Source organism: Zonotrichia leucophrys, chromosome 20 (assembly GCF_028769735.1).
Source record: "Zonotrichia leucophrys gambelii isolate GWCS_2022_RI chromosome 20, RI_Zleu_2.0, whole genome shotgun sequence".
Classification (NCBI taxonomy): Eukaryota; Metazoa; Chordata; class Aves; order Passeriformes; family Passerellidae; genus Zonotrichia; species Zonotrichia leucophrys.
Genome location: NC_088189.1, coordinates 14,911,455 through 14,932,543, shown reverse-complemented (window position 1 = coordinate 14,932,543; position 21,089 = coordinate 14,911,455). Strand labels below are relative to the sequence as shown.

Sequence of the window (21,089 nt, the reverse complement as noted above, 5' to 3'; positions counted from 1 at the left end):
GTGAGCACCCCCAGCTCTGCCAGCCTGTCCCAGAGGAGAGGGCTCCAGCCCTGAGACCCTGGGAGCCTTGTCCCACTGTCCTCTCCAGCACAGAGTGCTCAGAGCTCACTGGGATGGATGGATGGATGGATGAGGGATGGATGGATGGGTGGATGGATGGATGATGGATGGATGGATGGATGGATGGATGGATGGATGGATGGATGGAGATGGATGGATGGATGGATGGATGGATGGGATGGATGGATGGAGGGATGATGGATGGATGATGGATGGATGGAGTGAGATGGATGGATGGATGGATGGATGATGATGGATGGATGGAGGATGATGGATGGAGGGATGGATGGATGGATGGAGGAATGATGGATGATAGGGATGAGGATTGTGATGATGATGGAGGGATGGATGGATGAGGATGGATGGATGGAGGGATGGATGGATGGAGGATGAGGGATGGATGGATGGAGGGATGGATGGATGGAGGATGAGGATGGATGGATGAGGGATGGATGGATGGATGGGTGATGGGGAGGATGGATGGATGGATGGATGGATGGATGGATGGATGGATGGATGGATGGATGGAGGAATGATGGATGGATGGATGGATGGATGGATGGATGATGATGGAGGGAGGGATGAGGATGGATGGATGGATGGATGGATGGATGGAGGAATGATGGATGGATGAGGATGGATGGAGGATGGATGGATGGAGGGATGGATGGATGGAGGGATGATGGATGGATGGGATGGATGGATGGATGGATGGATGGATGGATGGATGGATGGATGGAGGAATGATGGATGGATGGGGGATGATGGATGGATGGATGATGGATGGATGGATGGATGGATGGATGGATGGATGGATGGATGGATGGATGGATGGATGGATGATAGATGGATGGAGGTGCTCCCTGTGGTGAGCTGGCTGGATTAAAGCAGCTCTGGGGGCACTGTGTGGGGCTGCAGCTCCAGAGCAGGCTGCAGAGCCCCAAAGCAGGCTGTGAGCCCCAAAGCAGGCTGCAGGGCCCAGGGCAGGCTGTGAGCCCCGTGCTGCCCTGGGTGAGTCAGCTCTGGTGATTCAGCTCGGGCCAGCCCCCCTGCTGCAGCGGGAGGAGCCACCAGAGATGTTTTCCCTCCCTCATCTCAGCAGCGGTTCCTGAGCCTGCCTGAGGTACAGCAGCTCTGAGCTGGGAGATGTGCTCTGCCTGCCAAGGGAGCTCCAGCACATCTGGCACAGCTGGAAATCCCAGACTGGTTTGGGTTGGAGGGACCTCAAAGCCCATCCTGTTCCACCCCCTGCCATGGCAGGGACACCTCCCACTGTCACAGGTGCCCCCAGCCCTGTCCAGCCTGGCCTTGGGCACTGCCAGGGATCCAGGGGCAGCCACAGCTGCTGTGGGCACCTGTGCCGGGGCCTGCCCACCCTCACAGGGAGGAATTTCTTCCCAGTACCCCATCTGACCCTGCCCTCTGGCAGTGGGATGTGGTGGTGTTCACAGGGGTCTCAGGATGAGAGAAGAGATGAGAATCTTGACTCCATGTATCAGAAGGCTGATTTATTATTTTATGATATATATTATATTAAAAGAAAATTATATAATAAAGCTTCACTAAAGAATAGAAGAAATTATTTCATCAGAAGGGTAGCAAGGAATAGAAAGGAATGGAATGATAATGAAATCTTGTGACTGACCAGAGAATCTGAGACAGCTGGACTGTGATTGGCCATTAATTAAAACCAACCACATGAGGCCAATCAAAGATGCACCTGTTGCATTCCACAGCAGCAGATAATTATTGTTTACATTTGGTTTCTGAGGCCTCTCAGCTTCATAGGAGGAAAAATCCGAGCAAAAGGATTTTTCATAAAATATGTCTGTCACAGTGGGAAGCCAGTCCCTCTTGTCCTCTCATTCCATCCCTTGTCCCCATCCCTCTCCAGCTCTCCTGGAGCTCCTTCAGGCACTGCAAAGGGCTCCATGCTCTGCCCAGAACCTTGTTTTTTTCCAGGCTGAAATCCATTCAAATCCATTCACCAACCCAAGCACTTCAAAAATCTTACTTGGGCATCTTTCCATGTCCTCTCTGGGCTCAGATGCCCTCACCTGGAGCCACAGGAACTGCCCACAATTCTCTCAGGGCTTGGCCCAGCTCGGTGCTGCAGCTCACGGTGGGCTCAGAGGCTGTTGTGCACCCCCAGTGCATGGCCAGGCTGGTGCTCCCAGCCTCTGCCTTCCTTCTGCAGGATTCTGCAGAGCAGGTGCCCTGTGCCAAGCTGAATCCTGGTTGGGGGGGGGTTTGATTGCATTTTGCAAGTCACTGAGGGGTTCTCAGCCTGGCTGTTTGTGGTGTCTGAGTGCTTGGATACCAAAGGATTCTCCTCAGCTTTGTGGGGACACAAATGCTGTTGCTGTGCCTTTGTACAGGAGTGAGACTGGGGAAATGTTTCCTTAGCAGAATAGAGGCAAAGCCAGGTGAGAAAGGTTGTTCCAGGCTGGACCTTGTGCCATCCATCTCTGCCAGGGCTGCTGTGAGCCGGCTCAAGGGGGATGTCTGGCCATGGTCCTTCCCTGGTTGCTATTCCTGGCTCTTGTTCAATCTCCTTTGACACCCTTTTAGTCCTTTTGTGTATCTGTGAGATGCTTCAGAGGATGGAAATTTCCAAGTTCCAGTTTCCCTGCAGCAGCTGGAAGCAGCTAAGCCACACGTGTGCTGCAGGACTCAGAGTGTCAAACCCTCAGGGTCAGGGTGGGGGCTCTGGGCAGGTCTGGGGACTTTGGTGCTTTGGGGTTTGTGCAGGAGGGGCACGGTGTGGTGGTGGCACTGCATTCACGGGGATAAACCACCCATTACAAATACACCCTGCCCTGCAAACAGACAGGGACAGCAGCCTGGGCAGGGCTGGGCGCTGCTCAGACACAGCCAGGGGGTGTTAGAAGGTGTTATGGAGGAGGGATGGCAGTGAAGCCATGGGGTGTGGGCACTTCCCACCTGCAGCAGCACCGGGGTGAGGGGTGCCAGCTCCTGGGGATGGTGGAGGGCTGGGAGCATGTGGGGCTCATGGAGGTGGGCATGGGGCAGCTCCACTCTGCTCCTCCAGGCTTGGTGGCATGGCCTGGCCCTCCCTGTCCCCTCCATGGAGGGTGGGCCGGGCTGGGCACCTCTCCTCTGTGTCCCCGAGGTTTACCCTGCACAAGGAGCTGCTGGGGAAGGGGGTTCTGCCCCAAACAGGGACCTGCCAGGGTCTGGGTCCAGCACAGCTGCTGGGGAGCTTTGCTGTTTTCCTTGCATTTTGCAAGTCACTGAGGGGTTCTCAGCCTGGCTGTTTGTGGTGTCTGAGTGCTTGGATACCAGAGGATTCTCCTCAGCTTTGTGGGGACACAAATGCTGCTTCTGTGCCTTTGTACAGGAGTGAGACTGGGGAAATGTTTCCTTAGCAGAATAGAGGCAAAGCCAGGTAAGAAAGGTTGTTCCAGGCTGGACCTCCTGCCATCCATCTCTGCCAAGGCTGCTGTGGGGATGTCTGGCCATGGTCCTTCCCTGCGTGCTGGTCCTGTTTCAGCTCCTGGGAGCTTTGCTTCAGTGAAAGCCCCGGGGCTCATGGGGACTGTCCAAGATAAACTGGGGAGCACAAGGATGGGTGTCAGTGAGCCTGGCTGTGTGGGAGGCCCTGGAGGCTCCCTGGAGCAGTGGGACACCCCTGTCCCACAGGACCTGGGGCATGTCCTGCCTCTGGGGCAGGGGCAGGTGACAGGAGCCCGGTGTGGGCAGCACTGGGGGGTTCCCTGCAGGGAACTGAGGTGCCTCCTCCTCTGCACCCACGTCCCCTCTGTGTCCCTCTGTCGCAGGGTGTCCCCTGCAAGGAGGGTCAGAGCTGCTGAAGGAGCCCTTGTGCTGCTTCCCACCCTGCTGCAGCCCCGAGCTCACTCGCTCTCCCTTCTCCCCACTCTGATCCCTCTGGCATCCCTTCCCTTAAAAACATTTCTCTCTTATCTTTGATAATTGCCTGTGAGGCCTGGGCACCCCTGAGGCCTCTGAGCTGCCCTTGCCTTGGCAAAAGCTGAAAATCCTCTTTCTTCCCCCAGAGGGGCTGTGTCCTTCCTGCAGCTCCTGGGCTCCCTGTGCCAAGGCACCAGGGGATGGTTCCATGCACAGCAGAGGTTCCTCACGTGCCCTACAGGTTCTCCTTGGAGCTGTGGGTGCTGCCCAAGGACAGGCTGCTCCCTGCTGCTCCTGTCCTGCTGCATCCCAGAGTCAGTGTCCCTGTCCCTGTTCCTCAGTGTGGTGTGGAATCCTGCCATGCACAGAGGGCCTGTGTTGCACATGTTTGTGTTATTTAGTTCAATTTGGGGACACTCTGGAGTTTTTCAGGGTCCTGGTCCTGTGCCAGTCTGTCAGTGGTGGCAATGGGGCTGAGCAGCCACAGGGTCCCTGTGTGACACACCTGGCTGGGAGAGGGGCAGAGGGGAGCAACCCGAGGGAAGCCTGCCCTGGTGGCTGCAGATGCTCAGAAAATGTGAGTCACGCATCCCAGCAACGGGGAACTGGGCTGAACCCCACAAATACTCAAAGAGCAGCCCCTCCAGTGAGTGCTCTGAGGGAGGAGCTGAGGACAGAGCTGAGCAGGCATCGACAGGGACAAGGGACCAAGGGGGGTGTTTGGGGAAAAGACTGCTGTGGGTGTGGGCCAGCTGTGCCATGCCAGAGCTCCTGGCCTCCCAAACCCTCCCTTCTCCTTTTAACCCTCCCTTCCCCTCCTGATCCTGCTGGAGGGCAGCAGGACACGTGTGGGGACAGTGTGGGGACAGTGGCTGCCTGTGGCTGGCTGGGACTGGGGTGCCTGAGGGTGCCTCTGCTTGCTGGAGGTTACAGGGAATGAGGAGCCCTCACCTGCATTTAAGCCCTCAAAGACTGATGAGGCCTGAGATGGCAGCTGGGTATGGGATCAGGCTGCTCCCAAATGCCCATCCCCGGCTGGGTATGGGATCAGGCTGCTCCCAAATGCCATTCCCAGCTGGGTATGGGATCAGGCTGCTCCCAAATGCCATCCCCAGCTGGGTATGGGATCAGGCTGCTCCCAAATGCCCATCCCCAGCTGGGTGAGGGGCAGGAGGGTGCCTTGCTGTGACTGAGCCCCACGTGCCTCAGTTTCCTGTCAGGACTGGGTGAGCTCAGGGAGGGAACACAAGGAGGACAGTCCTTTCCCCCAGCATGAGGCCAGTGCAGCAGCTCTTGGCCAGTCTGGTCCTCAGAGGGAGAGCCATGGTGCCCCTGGGCACAAGGGCCAGAGGGCCAGCCCCCAGCACGGGGGGCTAACCCTAATCCCCCCCAGAGCCAGGGAAGGGGGCCCTGGGCTGCACCAGCCCTTCCTCTGCTGGGGTGCAGGGCAGTGGGGCAGCCCCTGCCAGCAGTGCCCCCACACTTCCCTCCTTCCCTGAGGGCATGTCCAGGGAGGGATGTGCCCAGGGCTGGTTCAGGGAGGTTTTTCAGTTCATTTTTCAGCCTTTCCAGCACAGCTTGGCCATCCCTCCCCTCCCTCCACCCCAGCTTTCTTGCTACCCAATTAATGAGGAACATGTTGGTGCTTGAAGTCAGAGGCTCTATCAGCAGCTCTCTGCCTTCCCCCAGCTTCCCAAATGCCTCCAAAGGAGGGCTGGCAGCTCTGCCAGGGTGAGGGGCAGGGCTGGCAGCTCTGCCAGGGTGAGAGGCAGGGCTGGCACTGATGCCCTCCGCCCCCACAGCATCCTCTGCTGGGATCTAAGGGCTTCTGGGCCTCTGAACTGAAACCAAAGCCCAGCTCAGCCTTGAGCTGTGTCCCACTGTGGTCTGAGGGAGCTGGCTCTGCTTCTGCCTGAGGCACCAAATTGTGCTCCAGGTGGCAGTGGGGGATGCAGCAATGCCCTGCTGTGCCATGTGGGATCACAGGGATGTGAGGAAAAGGTGCCCTGGGGTCAGAGGGGCAAGGGAGGACTCTCCAGCAGCACTGCCTGTGCAGGAGCTCAGCTCAGTGCTTGCTTGGGGGGCATTCTGGGGCTTGGGGGGCATTCTGGGGCCCCCAAACTGCTCCTTCCCTCAGGAGGCACCTTGGGGGTCTCACCAGTCAGGAACCCCTGAGGCTGGAAAGGAATTCCATGTGTCACATCCAACCCTCATCCCTGCACTGCCAAGGCCACCACTCAGGCATGCCCCCAAATCTGAGTGTCTTTTTAATTCCCCCAGCAATGGTGACTCCACCACTGCCCTGGGCGGCCTGTGCCAGTGCCAGCCCACCCTTTCCAAGAATTTTGGAGCCCAGAGGAGTTTCCACAGGCCCCTCTGCAGTTAGTGGGTAGTGGATGCAGTGTGTGTCCCTTTCTCTGGGTCCATCATTGCTTCCTGCCAGGGATGGAGGGAAGGTCCTTCCTTTCCCTGTTTTCCCCAGGATTCCCTGTTTTCCCCAGGATGGAGGGAAGGTCCCTCCTGTCCCTGTTCTCCCTAGGAGCCCCCAGGGACTCTGTTCAGCTGTGGGTGACCCCAGCCCTGAGCAGTGCTGAGCAGCCAAGAACTGGTCACCCCCAGCCCCAAGCCCCAGTGGCTTTAGCCTCCTGGACAGCTGGGAAGGGGAGGTTCAGGGCTGGCAGTGCCATCGGGGGTGCTGAGGCTGCCTTGGCATGGTGGGGGCTCCAAGGGGGGCTGCAGGCTCTGGGGGAGCTGCAGGCCCCACTGCAGGCCTGCCTGAATTGTGGGGATTGCACTGCTGAGGTTGGGGTTAGAGTGCAGACCAGGCAAGGATTCTGGAGTGTGAGTTTGCTGGTAGCTGTGGGATTCCTGGCTCTCCGTGGCTGCAGGCTGCTGTGTTTCACAATGGGACCCCTGGGCTGTCCCAGTTCAGTGGCTCAGGAGTGCCTGTGAAGGTGCCCAGCCTCAGGGAGGGCTGTGGGGGCTGGGACCCTTTCCCTGCCCTCTGCTTCCCCCAGGGCTGATGTTCTTGACTGGGGGAACAGTCCATGAGCATCCCAACCCACGGGTACCACTTGGGGAGCTGGTCCTGGTGAGCAGCTGGGCACTCTGGGGTTCTCCTTCTGCATCCAGCGTGGTCACCCACACAGTGAGTGCCTGTACCCCACAGCCAGAGCCTGATGGGGTCTCCATGGCTTGTGCTTTGTCCCCTTGGGTTCCTGCTGGCTCTGCATGCCCAGGGCTCCCATCAGCGTGTGCCCGAGCTGGTGGGTCCTGCCCACACCTGGTGAGGGCTCCCAGCCCCTGCCTGCCCCCCGACCCCGCCGTGTCCCTGCCCGTGCTCTGGCTGTCCCCTCTGCCAGCAGGAGCTGTCCCTGTGCCCGGCGGGGTCAGTGCAGGGCTGCAGGAGCCCCTGCAGAGGGTCCGTGCCGTGTTTGCTCCGCGGGGCTGTCCCTGCAGGGACGGGCAGGGGACTGTGCCCTGGGGACAGGGATGTGCCGGTGTCACCCTGGGCAGGGCCGGTGAAAGAGGAGCCTCTGTTCAGCCGCCGGCGCAGCCTGGGTGTGGATGGCAGCGCAGGGTTCGCTGCCCCGGGCCCCACGGCAGAGCTGGGGAGGGCAGGACAGTGCCAGGTTACCTTGGCATGGAGATGAGCAGCCGAGCTCTGCTGCCTTGCCGGGCGTGCGCAGGGAAGATCCCGGCGGGAGTGCCCGGCCCGGGATGAGTCAGGCGTTTGCGGGGCCGGGGGCGATGGGGGCGGCACCGGCACCCGGGGACACGCCCGGGAGGGCAGCCCCGCTCCCATCCCATCCCGTGCCGGCTGCGGCAGCAGCGCACATCCATCCATCCTTCCATCCTTCCTTCCTTCCTTCCATCCGTCACCGCGCGGGGCGTGGGAAGAGGCGGCTCTGCAGAAGGCGCTGCCTCGGCCGCAGCGCCCGCCCGGCGGGATGAGCCGAGCCGGGCTGAGCCGAGCCGGGCCGGAGCCATGGGCAGCTGGCACCCAGGTAGGGCCCCCCGGGCACGGCGCGATGCTCGGCCCCGCTGTGCTGCCGCTGCTGCCCCGGGCTCAGCCGGCGGCGGCTGCCTGGGGAGCGCTGGGGAGGATGGGGAGGATGCGGCTCCTGGAGCCCGGGGACCATGGGGGCGCTGGGACTTGATCTCAGAGGTCTTTCCCAAACTTGCTTCTAGGATTCCATGACGGGGCACTTTTACAGCTCGGGGCACTGCAATCTCTGCCCCTGCCGGTCCCCCGTGAGGAGATCAGGGCTCAGTCTTCAGGAACAGGAGATCCCTAGTGTTTCTGATCCCCCCCTTCACAACAAACAGCTCATATGATCCTCTGGCCCTGCTGCAGAGCAGCACAGGAGAACTCTCAGGCTGCACTGCAGAGTTCTTTGGGGATTTGTGTGTCCCATGCCAGGGGGGTGAGGTCCCAGGGGTGGCACTGGGGCCCGAGGGTGGCACTGGGGCTCAGGGTGCTGTGTGCTGTCGGGGCTTTGGGGTGGCACTGGGGCTCAGGGTGCTGTGTGCTGTCGGGGCTTTGGGGCTGCTTTCCTTGTTTGCCGTTTCTATGGAGGATCCCCAGGACTCTCCGCCGGGCTCCCTCAGGTTTGCAGGATGGCTGCACGGCACTGCCTGTGCCCCTGTCCCCTGTGCCCAGCTCAGCCCTGTGCCCAGCTCAGCCCTGCCCGGTCGGGGTGCTGGATGCCACAGCCCCGGGGAGCATCTCGGTTCTGGCCAGCCCCTGCCCCGTGCCCTGCAGCCACTGCCACCCCCGCAGGGTGCCCCCCATGTCCGTGTGTCTGTGTGGCAGCATCTGTCCCCAGTGTGACCCCACAATGTGATGGGGCTTTGCTGCCACCATCAGCCCCACTCGGAGGGGTGGGAGAGGAGGTCACTGGGTTGTCACCCACCCCTGTGCTCCCCACCCGAGCTGGAGCCCCCTTTGGGCGCTCAGCAGGGGCTGCTGCCCCCCTGGGACCGGGGGACTCCGGAGGTGAAGCCCCGTGGATGGGCAGAGCCTCTGCAGGGAGCGAGGGGCGTGAGGGGCAGCCCGGGGGAGAAGGGGGATGCTGAGCCCTGGAGAGCAGCTCTGCAGCCGGCAGTGACTGGGCACGGAGGGGGAGCAGCCTGCAGGGAGGGAAGGGAAGGCTCTGCCAGGGAAGCGCTGCAGCGCCTGGAGCTGCGAGATGCTGGGAAAGTGCTGGGGCAAAGCAGCTGGGAAATCCACACTCCAGCTTGAAGGGGAAGGAGGAGGAAAACACCAAAGGGAGGAGGAGCAGGCAGGGAGATGATGGGAGGAGATTCCAGGCATGACAAGCAGGTCTGCCTGTGATCCTGCTGAGGCTTCCTTTGCAGTCACTGTTCCCATGTGCCTGTTCCGGTAGCCCGAGCTCCATCCGGCTCCAGCCCTGTCCCCTGAGGGAGCATCCCCGGCCCTGGGCTCCAGCTGCAGCTGCATCGAGCCAGCCCTTGTTGGAAACTGGGCTTGTGCTGAAAGCTCACCCTTGCTGGAAACCAGGCATGGGGCACCAGGGCCTGTGGGTGCCAGGAGGAGCCCTTTGAGCACTGCCTGCACAGGGCAGCTCTGGGGGTTTGTGCCCACTGCCTCCAACAGCTTTGCACAGGATTTGCTCCAGTGGGACAGCCATGGGCAAGGCTGGTTGCTGGGAGGACTGGTGCCCACAGGGGTGGGGTCCTGCTCCAGCTGTAGGAAGTATTTAGAAAGAAATAACTTTAGAACTCCATCAAGTTCAATGCAGTTGTGTAAACCTCTTTAACAGGTTTGTAACAGCAGATATTTCAGTGGAATTGTCCCTTTGGCAGCACTCTGGGACCTGTGTCATTTCTGAACCCATGGCCTGCACTCTGGGGTCCATGCTGGGACAGCAGGAGCTGAGTTTGCACAGGGAAGGTGCTGTGGGATGGGCAGGGCTCCATGGCTGCTGCTCCCTGTCTGTGCTGTGCTGCCCCTTCCCATCAGGGACAGCTCCTGCCCACAGCACAGAGCTGCTCCCAGGGCAGCATCTCCCTCTGCAGCTCTCGAGGGCCATGGGGTAACAGAGGGACAGGGGGCTGGGACAGGTGTCACCGTGAGTGTGCAGAGCCTGCAGGTGCCCCCAGGGTGCTGAGCACCCCCAGCTGGGCACAGAGGGTGCTCATGTGGGTGCTCATGTGGGCCTTGGTGTCCCTCTCCCACAGCCCTGTGTGCAGGTGAGTGCGGGTGACCAGGCTGCCATGGAGGGTGGCAGTGTCCCACAGCAGGTGCCACTGTCCCCAGGGGCTTGGTGCTGACCCTGGGCTGCAGCAGCACTGGGGTGAGTGGCAGTGCTGGAGGAGCCCTGGCCTTCCCCCTCAGCCCCAGGGCTGGCCAGGAACAGCTCCTGAATGCAGCCCTTGTGGCTGTGCCCGGGAGCGTGGCAGTGCCAGCGTGGTCCCTCCGTCAGGGCTGTGCAGCTGCAGGGCTCAGCTGCAGCGGGGCCGTGCCTGCAGCCACTGCCCCTGCCAGCTCTGGCACCTCCAACAGCTCCTTGCCCCAGCAATGACCCTGTGGAGGGAGCAGAGCCTCCCCAGCATGGCTGCAAGGCCAGAGACTGAGGGATTCCTGCCCTGGGAGCAGGGACACGGTCCCTGGGGGTTTGCCAGGCTCCCTCAGCAGAGCTCTGCCACCCAGGCACTGCTGTGCCATGCTCTCACTCCCTTCAGCTGGAAGGCAGTCCCTGGGATCAGGTTCCTGGCGCACCATCAGAAGGTTGGAACTGGAGCTCAAGATGCAGAAGTAAGATGGGATGAATTCCCAGCTTACTACACTTAAAAATCCCCTCATTTCCTCAGGGATCACTGCAGGGAAAAAGTAGTTTGGAAGAAAGTTGAGAAATGCCAAGTGAAAACCTCAGCATGTTTTTGGCCCAAAGTGATACGTTGTCATTTTAGAGATTTCACGTTGATTAAAAATTCACACAAAGAGATCCAAGCAGAAGTGCTTGGGAATGATCCACACAGGGACCAGGGCTTGGAGCGAGCAACTGCTTGAATTTGCAGTGGAAAAAAAGCAGCTCTGTTTCCTCTGTGGAAAAAACAAACCAGCAGTGACCTCTGGAAGCTCCTGGTGGCCTTGGCTGAGTGTGGGGTCTGTCAGGAGGAGCTGATGCTGCTCAGGGCAGGTTGTCTGGCCTGTCATGGCCAGGAGAACGTGGCTGTGGCACAAGGGGTGGCACCCTGGGCCCTTGGTGAGCACGCAGGCACGGGAGGGGAGCGTTCCCGGGATCTCCTGGCTGCGGATCCGGCGGAAGGCGTAGGCTTGACTCCCTGTCTTCTCCATCACCTCCTCTCCGTTCCCTCCACCCCCAGAGCCAGTTTTAGTCATTTTCCTGGGAAGGTTTCACATCTTCCCACGGCTGAGGACACCTGAAGGGCAGCAGTGGGACAGGAGCTGTGGTGTGGGATGGGTTTCTTTGTGAGTCTCAGTGACACTGAGCAGAGCCTGAGCTGTGCAGTGGATCCAGATCTGCCAGGGATGGGGCACCCAGAAGGTCCTGGGCAGGCTGGGGGAGCTCACAGGAACCTCATGGAGCTCAGCCAGGCCAAGGGCAGGTCCTGCACCTGGGGCAGCCCCAGCACAGCACAGGCTGGGAATGGCTGCGTGGGGAGCAGCCCTGGGACAAGGACTTGGGGGTGCTGCTGGTGACAAACTGGATGTGACCTGGCCATGGGCACTGGCAGCCCAGGAACCAACCCTGCCCTGGCTGACCCCACAGCGTGGGCAGAGGTCAGGGGGGATTCTGCCCCTCTGCCCACCCAGGTGAGACCCCACCTGCAGAGCTGCCCCAGCCCTGGGGACCCAGCACCAGAAGGATGTGGAGCTGCTGCACTGAGTCCAGGAGAGGCCACAAAGATGCTGCAAGGGCTGGAGCCCTCTGCTCTGGGACAGGCTGGGAGAGCTGGGGGCATTCACTCAGAGAAGAGGAGGCTTCAGGGAGACCTTGGAGCCCTTCCCAGTGCCTAAAGGGGCTCCAGGAGAGCTGCAGAGGGACTGGGCACATGGGATGGAGGGACAGGACACAGGGAATGGCTTTCCACTGTCAGAGGGCAGGGTCAGATGGGATACTGGGGAGAAGTTTTTCCCTGTGAGGGTGGGCAGGCCCTGGCACAGGGTGCCCAGAGCAGCTGTGGCTGCCCCTGGATCCCTGGCAGTGCCCAAGGCCAGGCTGGGCAGGGCTTGGAGCACCCTGGGACAGTGAAAGTTGTCCCTGCCACAGCAGGGTTTGGAATTGGAACAGGATCTGCAGGCATTACTCAGGGCTGCTGGCGTGGCTGCTCTGTGGGCAGGGTGGGTGATGTGACCACAGGGTCACAGATGCTCCAACTGAGCCACCTTGTGCAGCCACAGCCCTTGGACTCAGGGATGATCCCAGCAGGTGCTGCACAGCTGGACACGGCCTGGTGGAGAGTGGGTGATGGTCCAAAGGGTGCTCCATGACCTGTGGAGTGTGGACCCTCCCAGGACACCCTGCTAGCCCATGCTCTGTTAGCATTAAATGTTCCAAAACCATAAAGGTTCCAAAACCACATTGCTGAGCATCCCGGCATGGAAAGTGCCTTCCCCTCCCTGTTCCTGGCCCTGGGTTTGTTTTTCAGGCAGCTGGGGTTGGAGGCAGGAATCCACAGGGTCCCAGGCTGGCCGTGGGAACCCAGCATGCTGCTGGGGTGGCCGGAGGGGAGCAGAGCAGCCAGCCCGGATGTGAGAGCTGTGCACTGTCCGTGCCTGCCATTTCCTGTGTCACTGCAGCCCTCCCTGACTCACAGCCTGCCTGTTCCTCCCACTCCTAGAAAACAGCAAGGGAAGGCTCCAGCCGGTGCAGGGGTGTGGGAGCAGGGGGTCAGAGCAGCTCTGCACAACCAGGTGCATCCCTGGCCATGGTGGGTCCCTGTCACCGGTGTGCCTCCCCACTGCTGCTCTTGTCCTCCAGCTCAGAGTATGAAATCCTGGTGTCCTGTGCTGCTGCCACCAGCCCTTTGCAAAGCCAGCTTTTGGCACAGACAGGGATCTGGGCTCTGGCAGTGGATCTGTGCATGGACAGGGATTGGAATCTGGCGGTGGATCTGTGAGTGGACAGGGATCTGGGCTCTGGCAGTGGATCTGTGCATGGACAGGGACAGGGCTCTGGCAGTGGATCTGTGCATGGACAGGGATCTGGGCTCTGGCAGTGGATCTGTGCATGGACAGGGCTCTGGCAGTGGATCTGTGCATGGACAGGGATCTGGGCTCTGGCAGTGGATCTGTGCATGGACAGGGACAGGGCTCTGGCAGTGGATCCGTGTGAGGCAGAAATGGGCACATCCCAAGCCTGTCCCAACCTCCCCCGAGCAGCCAGGGCATCCCAGCCGGCCCCGGGTGACACCTGCTGTCTCTCTCCGGTGCCGGTGGTAGCGCGGTGACCGGCGGTCATGACAACGGAGACAGGCCCGGGCTCTGAGGTGAGGAACGCGCAGGAGGACGCTCCGCAGCAGCAGCTGGAGGCGGCCGCCCAGGGCCCCACGGCCGCGCCCAGCCCCGCCGGCCGCGACACCGACCCCAATGAGAAGCTCGGGGCACAGCCGGACACCCGAAACATGGAGCCGGTGAGTGGCTGTGGGCCGGGGAACGCGGGAGGGGACGGGCAGAGCAGCACGGGAGGGGCCGTGCCGCCGCTCGCTGCCGGCCGTGGTGCCGCGAGGCGGGCCCGGCGCTCGGGGGCAGCCCCAGAGGAGCCCCTGAGGAGGGCCCGGCCGGGCTGTGCCGCTGCCCGCGCGGCTCCTGCAGGCAGCACCGGCTGCCCGGGCACGGGTGATGGTGAGCCCGGTGGTGTGCCAGGGCTGGGAATGGCCCTGCCGGCCCGCCATGGCTGTGGGCAGGGGTGCCGTGTCCCCACTGAGCTCCCCGGGCCCGGCTGCAGCCGCTGTTGGCTGCGGGGCTGTGGGGGGCTGAGTGCTGCCCTGGTGGTTGGGCAGGGAGATCGGGGTGCTGAACTGACCCCCGGTGTCCGTTTTCCAGGGAGCTGGGCTGTGCTGGCACTGTGGGTTGGTGGAACTGGCCTTGGCTGGGCACTGTCCATCAGCAGCTGCCCCTCTCTGCTGTGCAGAGCCTTCCCCCTCTGCCCCTGTGTCCCTCGGCAGGGCTGCCAGGTAAGGTAACCCTCTGTGTGTCCCTGCTCCAGGGCACAGACATGGAGGACAAGGACTACAGCGAGACCGACGGGCTCTCTGACAAAACAACTCCCAGCAAGACCCAGAAGTCACCCCAGAAAACCACCAAGAAAGTGAAGAGTGCCCTGTGCAGGGTGACCCTGCTCGATGCATCTGAATATGAGTGCGAGGTGGAGGTGAGTCCCAGACTTGGGGGCCTGTGCTGGCACCAAGGAGGGGACACTGCTGGGACCCTGCCCAGTCCAGAGGGTCCTGAAGGACAGGACCCTTCCTAGGACAGCTTTGTAGTACCTCTGTCCTAGAGAAAAACACACACAGAAATAGCCATTGAAGTTGAAATTTCAAAATTAGTTAAAAGTCTGGAAAGAAAGACCCTCGCAGGGGATATCAGCCCAGTGAAACCAAATTTGGCAGCTACTCATAAGAGAAAAGAGTGTCTAAGTCAGAAGCTTAATGGCTGGGGATAGAGCTCTGCCTGGCAGTTCAGGCACCTGGCAGTGGCGGCAGGGTGGAACAGAGGGGACACACACCTGGCAGTGGCTGCACCAAGGGTGCTTGCCATCACTCCACATGCTCCTGGTGGCTCTTGTTATGCTGTGCTTGGGGATCCAGCCACCACTGCCACCAGGAGCCCATTCCTGCAGCTCTGGGACCTGGGTGTCCCCACAGTGGTGCCCCATTCCTGCAGTCCTGGGACAACCTTTGGCACCACTTTAGGGACATACAGGTGATCCTGGGGCTGCAAGGCTGGGATGTGCTGAAGTCCACACTGGGTGAGAGGATGTTCTGATGGTCACCTGGAGGGTGTCCAGGAGCCCAAGGGACCAGCTGACATCAGCCTGTCCATGTCTCTGACAGAAACACGCCCGAGGCCAGGTGCTCTTTGACTTGGTGTGCGAGCACCTCAACCTCCTGGAGAAGGACTACTTTGGCCTCACCTTCTGCGATTCAGACAGCCAGAAGGTGAGCATGGGGGGGTCCCCCTGCAGCCCCCCATCCAAGGTTGGGACCCCCCTGACCTGCTGTCTCCTCATTGCAGAACTGGCTGGACCCCTCCAAAGAGATCAAGAAGCAGATCCGCAGTAAGTGCCTGGGGAGGGTCCATCCTCCTCAGCCCTGGGGTGTCCCATGGGGCTCCTGGATGGCTCAGTGTGGCTGTCCTGTGGCACATCACCTCCCCTTTGACCGCTGGCCTGGGGACAGGGACACTGTTGCTCATTCAGCTGTTTGTTACCCACCTCTTCTCTTACTCATGAGAGGCGAGGGGGCAAAGGACTCTGCTACTGGAGAGCTGTCTGACACTTGGTGCCACCCTGGGCACCACCTGGCCCATGCAAGGGGAACAGGGATGGTGGGGAGCGTGGGGGTCCGTGCTGGGACAGGTCCTGGGGTGCATTTGCCAAGGTATTGCCTTGCTGGGATGGCAGAAGAGCTGTTGCCCAAGGTGTCACCTTCTGGGACGCAGGAGGCTTTTGCAGGGACACTGAGCTTGTGGCTCCTGCAGTTGTGATGCTTTGCTGTCCCCAGCTCTCTGGGGAGGATTCCCCAAAAGCTGTGCTGGAGTCCCAAGGGCTGTGCCCCTGGCAGCCTCTGGAGCCCCCTTGTCCCTGCCCTGTGCAAGGCTTGGAGGGAGCAGCAGGATCCTCAGTGGGCACACGGATGCTCCTGTGCCCTGTGTGCAGCCCCTTGGGTGCTGTCCTGAACTGCTCTCTCCCCTCCCCAGGTGGGCCCTGGAACTTTGCCTTCACTGTGAAGTTCTACCCTCCAGACCCTGCCCAGCTCACAGAGGACATCACCAGGTGAGGAGAAAGGGCCTCCTTCCCAGGGAGTCCCAGCCTGCTCCAGAGAGCACCAGATTCCTACCCAGGGAGCCCCAGCCTGCTGTGGAATGCACAAGTCTCCTTCCTGGCGAGCCCCAGCCTGCCCTGGGGGCACCAGATTCCTACCCAGGGAGCCCCAGCTGCTGTGGGGTGCACAATTCTCCTTCCCAGGGAGTGCCAACCTGCTCCAGAGAGCACCAGATTCTTTCTCAGGGAGTCCCAGCCTTCTGTGGGGTGCACAATTCTCCTTCCTGGCGAGCCCCAGCCTGCCCTGGGGGCACCAGCTTGGTTCTTGGGTGCCCTGCCCCGCTCTGACCGCCTGCCCCCCTGCAGATACTACCTGTGCCTGCAGCTCCGTGCCGACATCATCACGGGCCGCCTGCCCTGCTCCTTTGTCACCCACGCCCTGCTGGGCTCCTACGCCGTGCAGGCCGAGCTGGGGGACCACGACACCGAGGAGCACGTGGGCAACTACGTCAGCGAGCTGCGCTTCGCCCCCAACCAGACGCGCGAGCTGGAGGAGCGCATCATGGAGCTGCACAAGACCTACCGGTGAGCCCAGGGAGGGGACAGCACGGACAGGACGGCTGCCCCACAGCCCTGGGCCACCCAGCCACGTGTCCCCCTCTGTGTCTCCCTGCAGGGGAATGACCCCCGGGGAAGCAGAGATCCATTTCCTGGAGAACGCCAAGAAGCTCTCCATGTACGGGGTGGACCTGCACCACGCCAAGGTACGGGGCTGGGGGCTGCCAGAGTGCTGCCCCTTCCCAGCCTGCTCCTGCCCACCTTCCTCCCTCAGAGAAATCTCCTGGCGTGGCTTTGGGTGGCACCAGAGAAGCTCCAGAGATCAGACTCCACCGGCCTGGGGGTCACTGTTCCCTCTGCCAGCCAGGCCCCCGCAGCATTCTGCAGGAGGGATGTGGCACTGCTGGCCAGGCTGGCTCTTGCCAAGCTGCTGACCTGTCCCCCTGTCTCCTGCAGGACTCAGAGGGCATCGACATCATGCTGGGCGTCTGTGCCAACGGCCTCCTCATCTACAGGGACCGGCTGCGCATCAACCGCTTCGCCTGGCCCAAGATCCTCAAGATTTCCTACAAGAGGAGCAACTTCTACATCAAGATCCGCCCTGGGGAGGTGGGTGCCAGGTGCTGGTGCAGCCCCTGGGTACCTGTCCTGAGGGATTGGAGCTGGTGGTGAGGATTTCTTCACCTGACTCTGGCCTATGCTCCAAGGATCCCATACTGGCCAAGAGAGCACATTTCCTGTGGCATGGATTTTCTTTCATGTTCTCTTGTGACTTCAACAGCTGAGGGACCCCAGGATCCCATTGCTGACAGAGATCATGACCCTGCTGGTATAGGGAGCTTGCCCAGGAATGGGGGTTAAGGGCCATTTTTGTCACATCTTCACAAGGCTTTTTCATTTATTTTCAGACTATTTCCACTCATTTATGGTGGGAAAATGCATTTCTGCCCATCTGTTCCAGCAGGCTGGAGGGCAAGGGCAGCACACTTGGGAGTGATGCCCTCATACCAAAACAGCTGTAAAAGCGTTTTGTTTCTTGAGGGAATTTCTCTTGCACTGAAAAGCTGTTTACAGCTGAGGAAAGTGCTTAGCCCAGAGATGTGGGGGCTATCACTCTGCTGGGCATGGTGCTGGGCATGGACCATCCCAGCATGAATTTGAAGAAGATTTTTGAGGGTCTTTTGCATGGTCACAGCTCCTGCCAGGGGAACCTGAGGACCTTGGCAAGGTCCTGGCATGTCCCCTGGGGCAGGATGTGTCTGTAACAGCCTCTCTCTGTCTCCCCCTAGTACGAACAGTTTGAGAGCACCATTGGCTTCAAGCTGCCCAACCACCGCTCAGCCAAGAGGCTCTGGAAGGTCTGCATAGAGCATCACACCTTCTTCAGGTGAGGCACCTTCTCTAGGCCTTCTCCAGGCCTCTTTTCCCAGAGGCAGACACATTCCTGCTTCTGCTGCAGTGGCTGCACGTGGGGAGCAGTGCCAGGGGGCCTGACTGGCGCTCGCTGACACCGTCCCACCCCTGTGACCCCCAGGCTGGTGTCCCCAGAGCCACCCCCCAAGGGTTTCCTGGTGATGGGCTCCAAGTTTCGGTACAGCGGGCGCACGCAGGCGCAGACGCGCCAGGCCAGCGCCCTCATCGACCGGCCCGCGCCCTTCTTCGAGCGCTCCTCCAGCAAACGCTACACCATGTCCCGCAGCCTGGACGGAGGTACGGGGCACACGGGGACACTGCGCCTCTGGCACCAACAGGGGACGCTGCCCGGCCTCGCTGGGCTGGCTCACAGCACCGTCAGCCTTCCTTCTGGAGGCTGTCCCCAGCCCCATCCCCGTGGCACAGGGGCTGTCCCCACCCCTAGGGGTAGCTCAGACTGTGCATGAACAGGGGGAGGTGGCAGGGCTGGGGTCAGGCAGCTCAGGGACACATCACCCCCTCCCCTGTGCCCTGGGACCCCTGGAATCACCTGCCCCGGGTGTGAGCTGGCAGGGCAGGGGGCTGGGGCAGGAGCAGGGTGGCAGGGCAGAGGCAGGAGAAGGGTGGCAGGGCTGCAGTGACTCAGCTCGCAGAGCTGGCTGGGGCAGGAGAAGGGTGGCAGGGCTGGGGCAGGAGCAGGGTGGCAGGGCTGCAGTGACAGCTGGGCAGAGCTGGCTGGGGCAGAAGCAGGGTGGTAGGGCTGCAGTGACAGCTGGCAGAGCTGGCAGGGGCAGGAGCAGGGTGGCAGGGCTGCAGTGACCCGTCTGTCCCCCATGGGCAGAGTTCTCTCGCCCGGCCTCTGTCAGCGAGAACCATGACGCCGGGCCTGAGGGGGAGAAGCAGGATGAGGACGGTGAGTTTGGCAGCAGGAGACGCTCTGAGACAGAGGATGAGGAGGTGACCACGCCGACGAAGATCAAGGAGCTGAAGGTACAGCCGAGGTGGGCAGAAGAGGGTGGGGGTGGAGGGGCAGGCAGGGCCTGGGCACAGGCAGCAGGGCTGGGCTGCAGGCAGGAAGGGTCACCTCAGGGCAGGGTCCCTGCAGCCCTGTGGGTGTCAGCTGTGCCCCAGGCTGGTGGGGCCCTGGGGATGTGGCTCTTGGCCCCACCAGTGGAAGTGGAGCTGTCACAGGGGTTCAGATTAACTTGGATTCCCCAGAGCCCTCCAGGTGGTCTCAAGGCTCATCTCCAGGCAGGGCTGGACCTGGGAGCAGCCCGGTTCTGGGACAGGGATGGGGACAGGCTGAGCACATCAGTGCCCACCACTGTCTGGCACAGCCCACCCCCTCCTGCCCTGGTCCCTGGGCTGTCCCAGCCCATTTCAGCCCCATGCTGGGAGGGGAGGGGGGTCCCTACCAGCCTATCAGCTTAACTGTGGTGTTTGTGACAAGTGCCCTCAACTGACCCTGCTGGTTACTTTTAACCCTCTCTTTGCTGCCAGCCGGAGCACGAAACAACCCCCAGGCACAAGCAGGAGGTATTCTCTCTCTGGAGTATCTTAGTCCTCATTGGTGCATCATATTGTCCATCCTTCCCAAAACAAGTCCGTCTGTCCCCCTATTTACTGGAATACAAGATGCATCGGGCCGGGGGTTGGGTGCTGGAGGAGCCCGAGGAACAGACAGCTGGGCATCAGCTGTGGCATCTTCTATCCCACTAAGTAAGGTGGTCCTGATCGTGCCTGTGAGCAAGAGCCCTCCCAAGGGCAGGAGAGGCCCTGGCCCGTTGGGATGACTTGGCTTCTGCTCGTGTTCCTGACCCCGCCATGTCCTCACCTTGTGTCTCCTCTCCTGTGGAGCTGGTCCCATCCTCCTGCTGGCACCCGACCCACGCTCTGCTCCTGCCTGACCCAAAGTGCCTCATCCCCCCTGCCCAGCTCTCCTGCAGCCCCCGGGGGAGCTGGGCTGGGGCTCCCCAAGCACTGTGGCTGCCATCCCACCCCACAGGGGCCAAGAGGCTCTGAGCTGCCTGGGGGGGCCAGCACTCACACCAGCCCTGTGCCTGCCCACCCTGAGGGGGGCTGAGCAGAGAGGGAGGCTGAACCCTCCCTGCACAAATTGTGCCTGTGATGGCCCCATCAGGAACGATTCATCCTGGCCTCAAATCCAGGGTGCTCCCCAGGGTTCGCCTCCGTAAGCAGAGATCCCAGCTGGAGCTGCCAATGGGAGCAAGCACTGCCAGGGGATGGGGTTGGCCACGCCGGCGGCACGCCCAGGCTCCCTGTGCAGCCCCAGCAGGGGTGGGCACTGCCCCGACCCTGCCCAGGCTCCCTGTGCAGCCCCAGCAGGGGTGGGCACTGCCCTGACCCTGCCCGCCTCATCGCTTGCCCCCTGCATGTGCATGTGCTGTGCCCAGCCCAGAGGTGGGCACACCTGAGCCCCCCTCAGCTCGGGCATGCGGGGCCAGGCCGGGACTTTCCTGAGCGCTGCTGAGCCCTCTGGTCTGGAAAATTCCGTGGGGCTTTTGCTGGGACTCTCACGGGTCTCTGCTCTGTTGCCGAGAAGGTGCCGGGGAGGTGTTTGGGAGCCTCCTTTTGAACCTGAGGAGAGCTTTGGGTTTGGGTTGGAGGCAGAAGCCGGGTTCCTCCTGGTTTGCCCACCTCTGTGGCAGGATGAGGGGGCACCCCGGCGCCGTGCCCTGACACTGACCCCTCTCTTCTCCCTGAGCACTCTGAGCTGTCCACTCTCCACAGCAGATCAGACCCACCCCAGCCTGGGCTGATCCACGGGGATCCAGTCTTGGATCCAAGCTGGACATCCCTGCCCAGCCCTGGACCTCCAGCCCTTTGTCAGAGCCTGCTCTGGGGGAACTCTGCTGGAAAGGCCTTTGTGAGACAGAGCCTGGGCTCCCTTGTGCCTGGCACCAGCCAACAGCAGTGGCTGCTGGTGTTTCCAGCAGGGCCCCATTCCTTGCTGGTCCCAAGGGAGAGCCAGCTCTCCCCTCCAGGAAGCTTTAGCATGTCCCCAGCCAGGAGGACACAGAGCCCTGGAGATGCCACCAGGCCTTGCTGTGCCCTTCACCTGCTACCCACGTTGTGCTGCTGCCTGCAGTGAAAGAGCTGCTCCCTGTCCTACAGTGGGACCTGCAGACCATGGTGCTCCATTCTGCTCCTCATTTGGCTCCTGAGCCCCTC

The 21,089-nt window shown here is 61.4% G+C and overlaps 1 protein-coding gene across 13 annotated transcripts in view; it reads left to right on the top strand.

Annotated features, from left to right (window-relative positions):
* EPB41L1 (erythrocyte membrane protein band 4.1 like 1) overlaps window positions 1–21,089 on the top strand; it is a 63,346-nt gene that overhangs the window by 22,119 nt on the left and 20,138 nt on the right. For 10 of the 13 annotated variants that reach the window (XM_064729687.1, XM_064729686.1, XM_064729685.1 and 7 more), the window contains exons 3-14: window positions 13,385–13,575; window positions 14,151–14,315; window positions 14,998–15,102; window positions 15,179–15,221; window positions 15,863–15,938; window positions 16,293–16,511; window positions 16,603–16,690; window positions 16,941–17,093; window positions 17,774–17,871; window positions 18,019–18,194; window positions 18,739–18,887; window positions 19,398–19,433. In XM_064729687.1, coding sequence (XP_064585757.1) covers window positions 13,402–13,575; window positions 14,151–14,315; window positions 14,998–15,102; window positions 15,179–15,221; window positions 15,863–15,938; window positions 16,293–16,511; window positions 16,603–16,690; window positions 16,941–17,093; window positions 17,774–17,871; window positions 18,019–18,194; window positions 18,739–18,887; window positions 19,398–19,433 — 1,482 coding nt within the window. In that variant the 5' untranslated portion in view covers window positions 13,385–13,401. Of the gene's footprint in view, window positions 1–7,747; window positions 7,959–13,384; window positions 13,576–14,150; window positions 14,316–14,997; window positions 15,103–15,178; window positions 15,222–15,862; window positions 15,939–16,292; window positions 16,512–16,602; window positions 16,691–16,940; window positions 17,094–17,773; window positions 17,872–18,018; window positions 18,195–18,738; window positions 18,888–19,397; window positions 19,434–21,089 lie in introns of those variants that run through there. The other 3 variants (XM_064729684.1, XM_064729679.1, XM_064729677.1) reach the window with 2 other exon arrangements.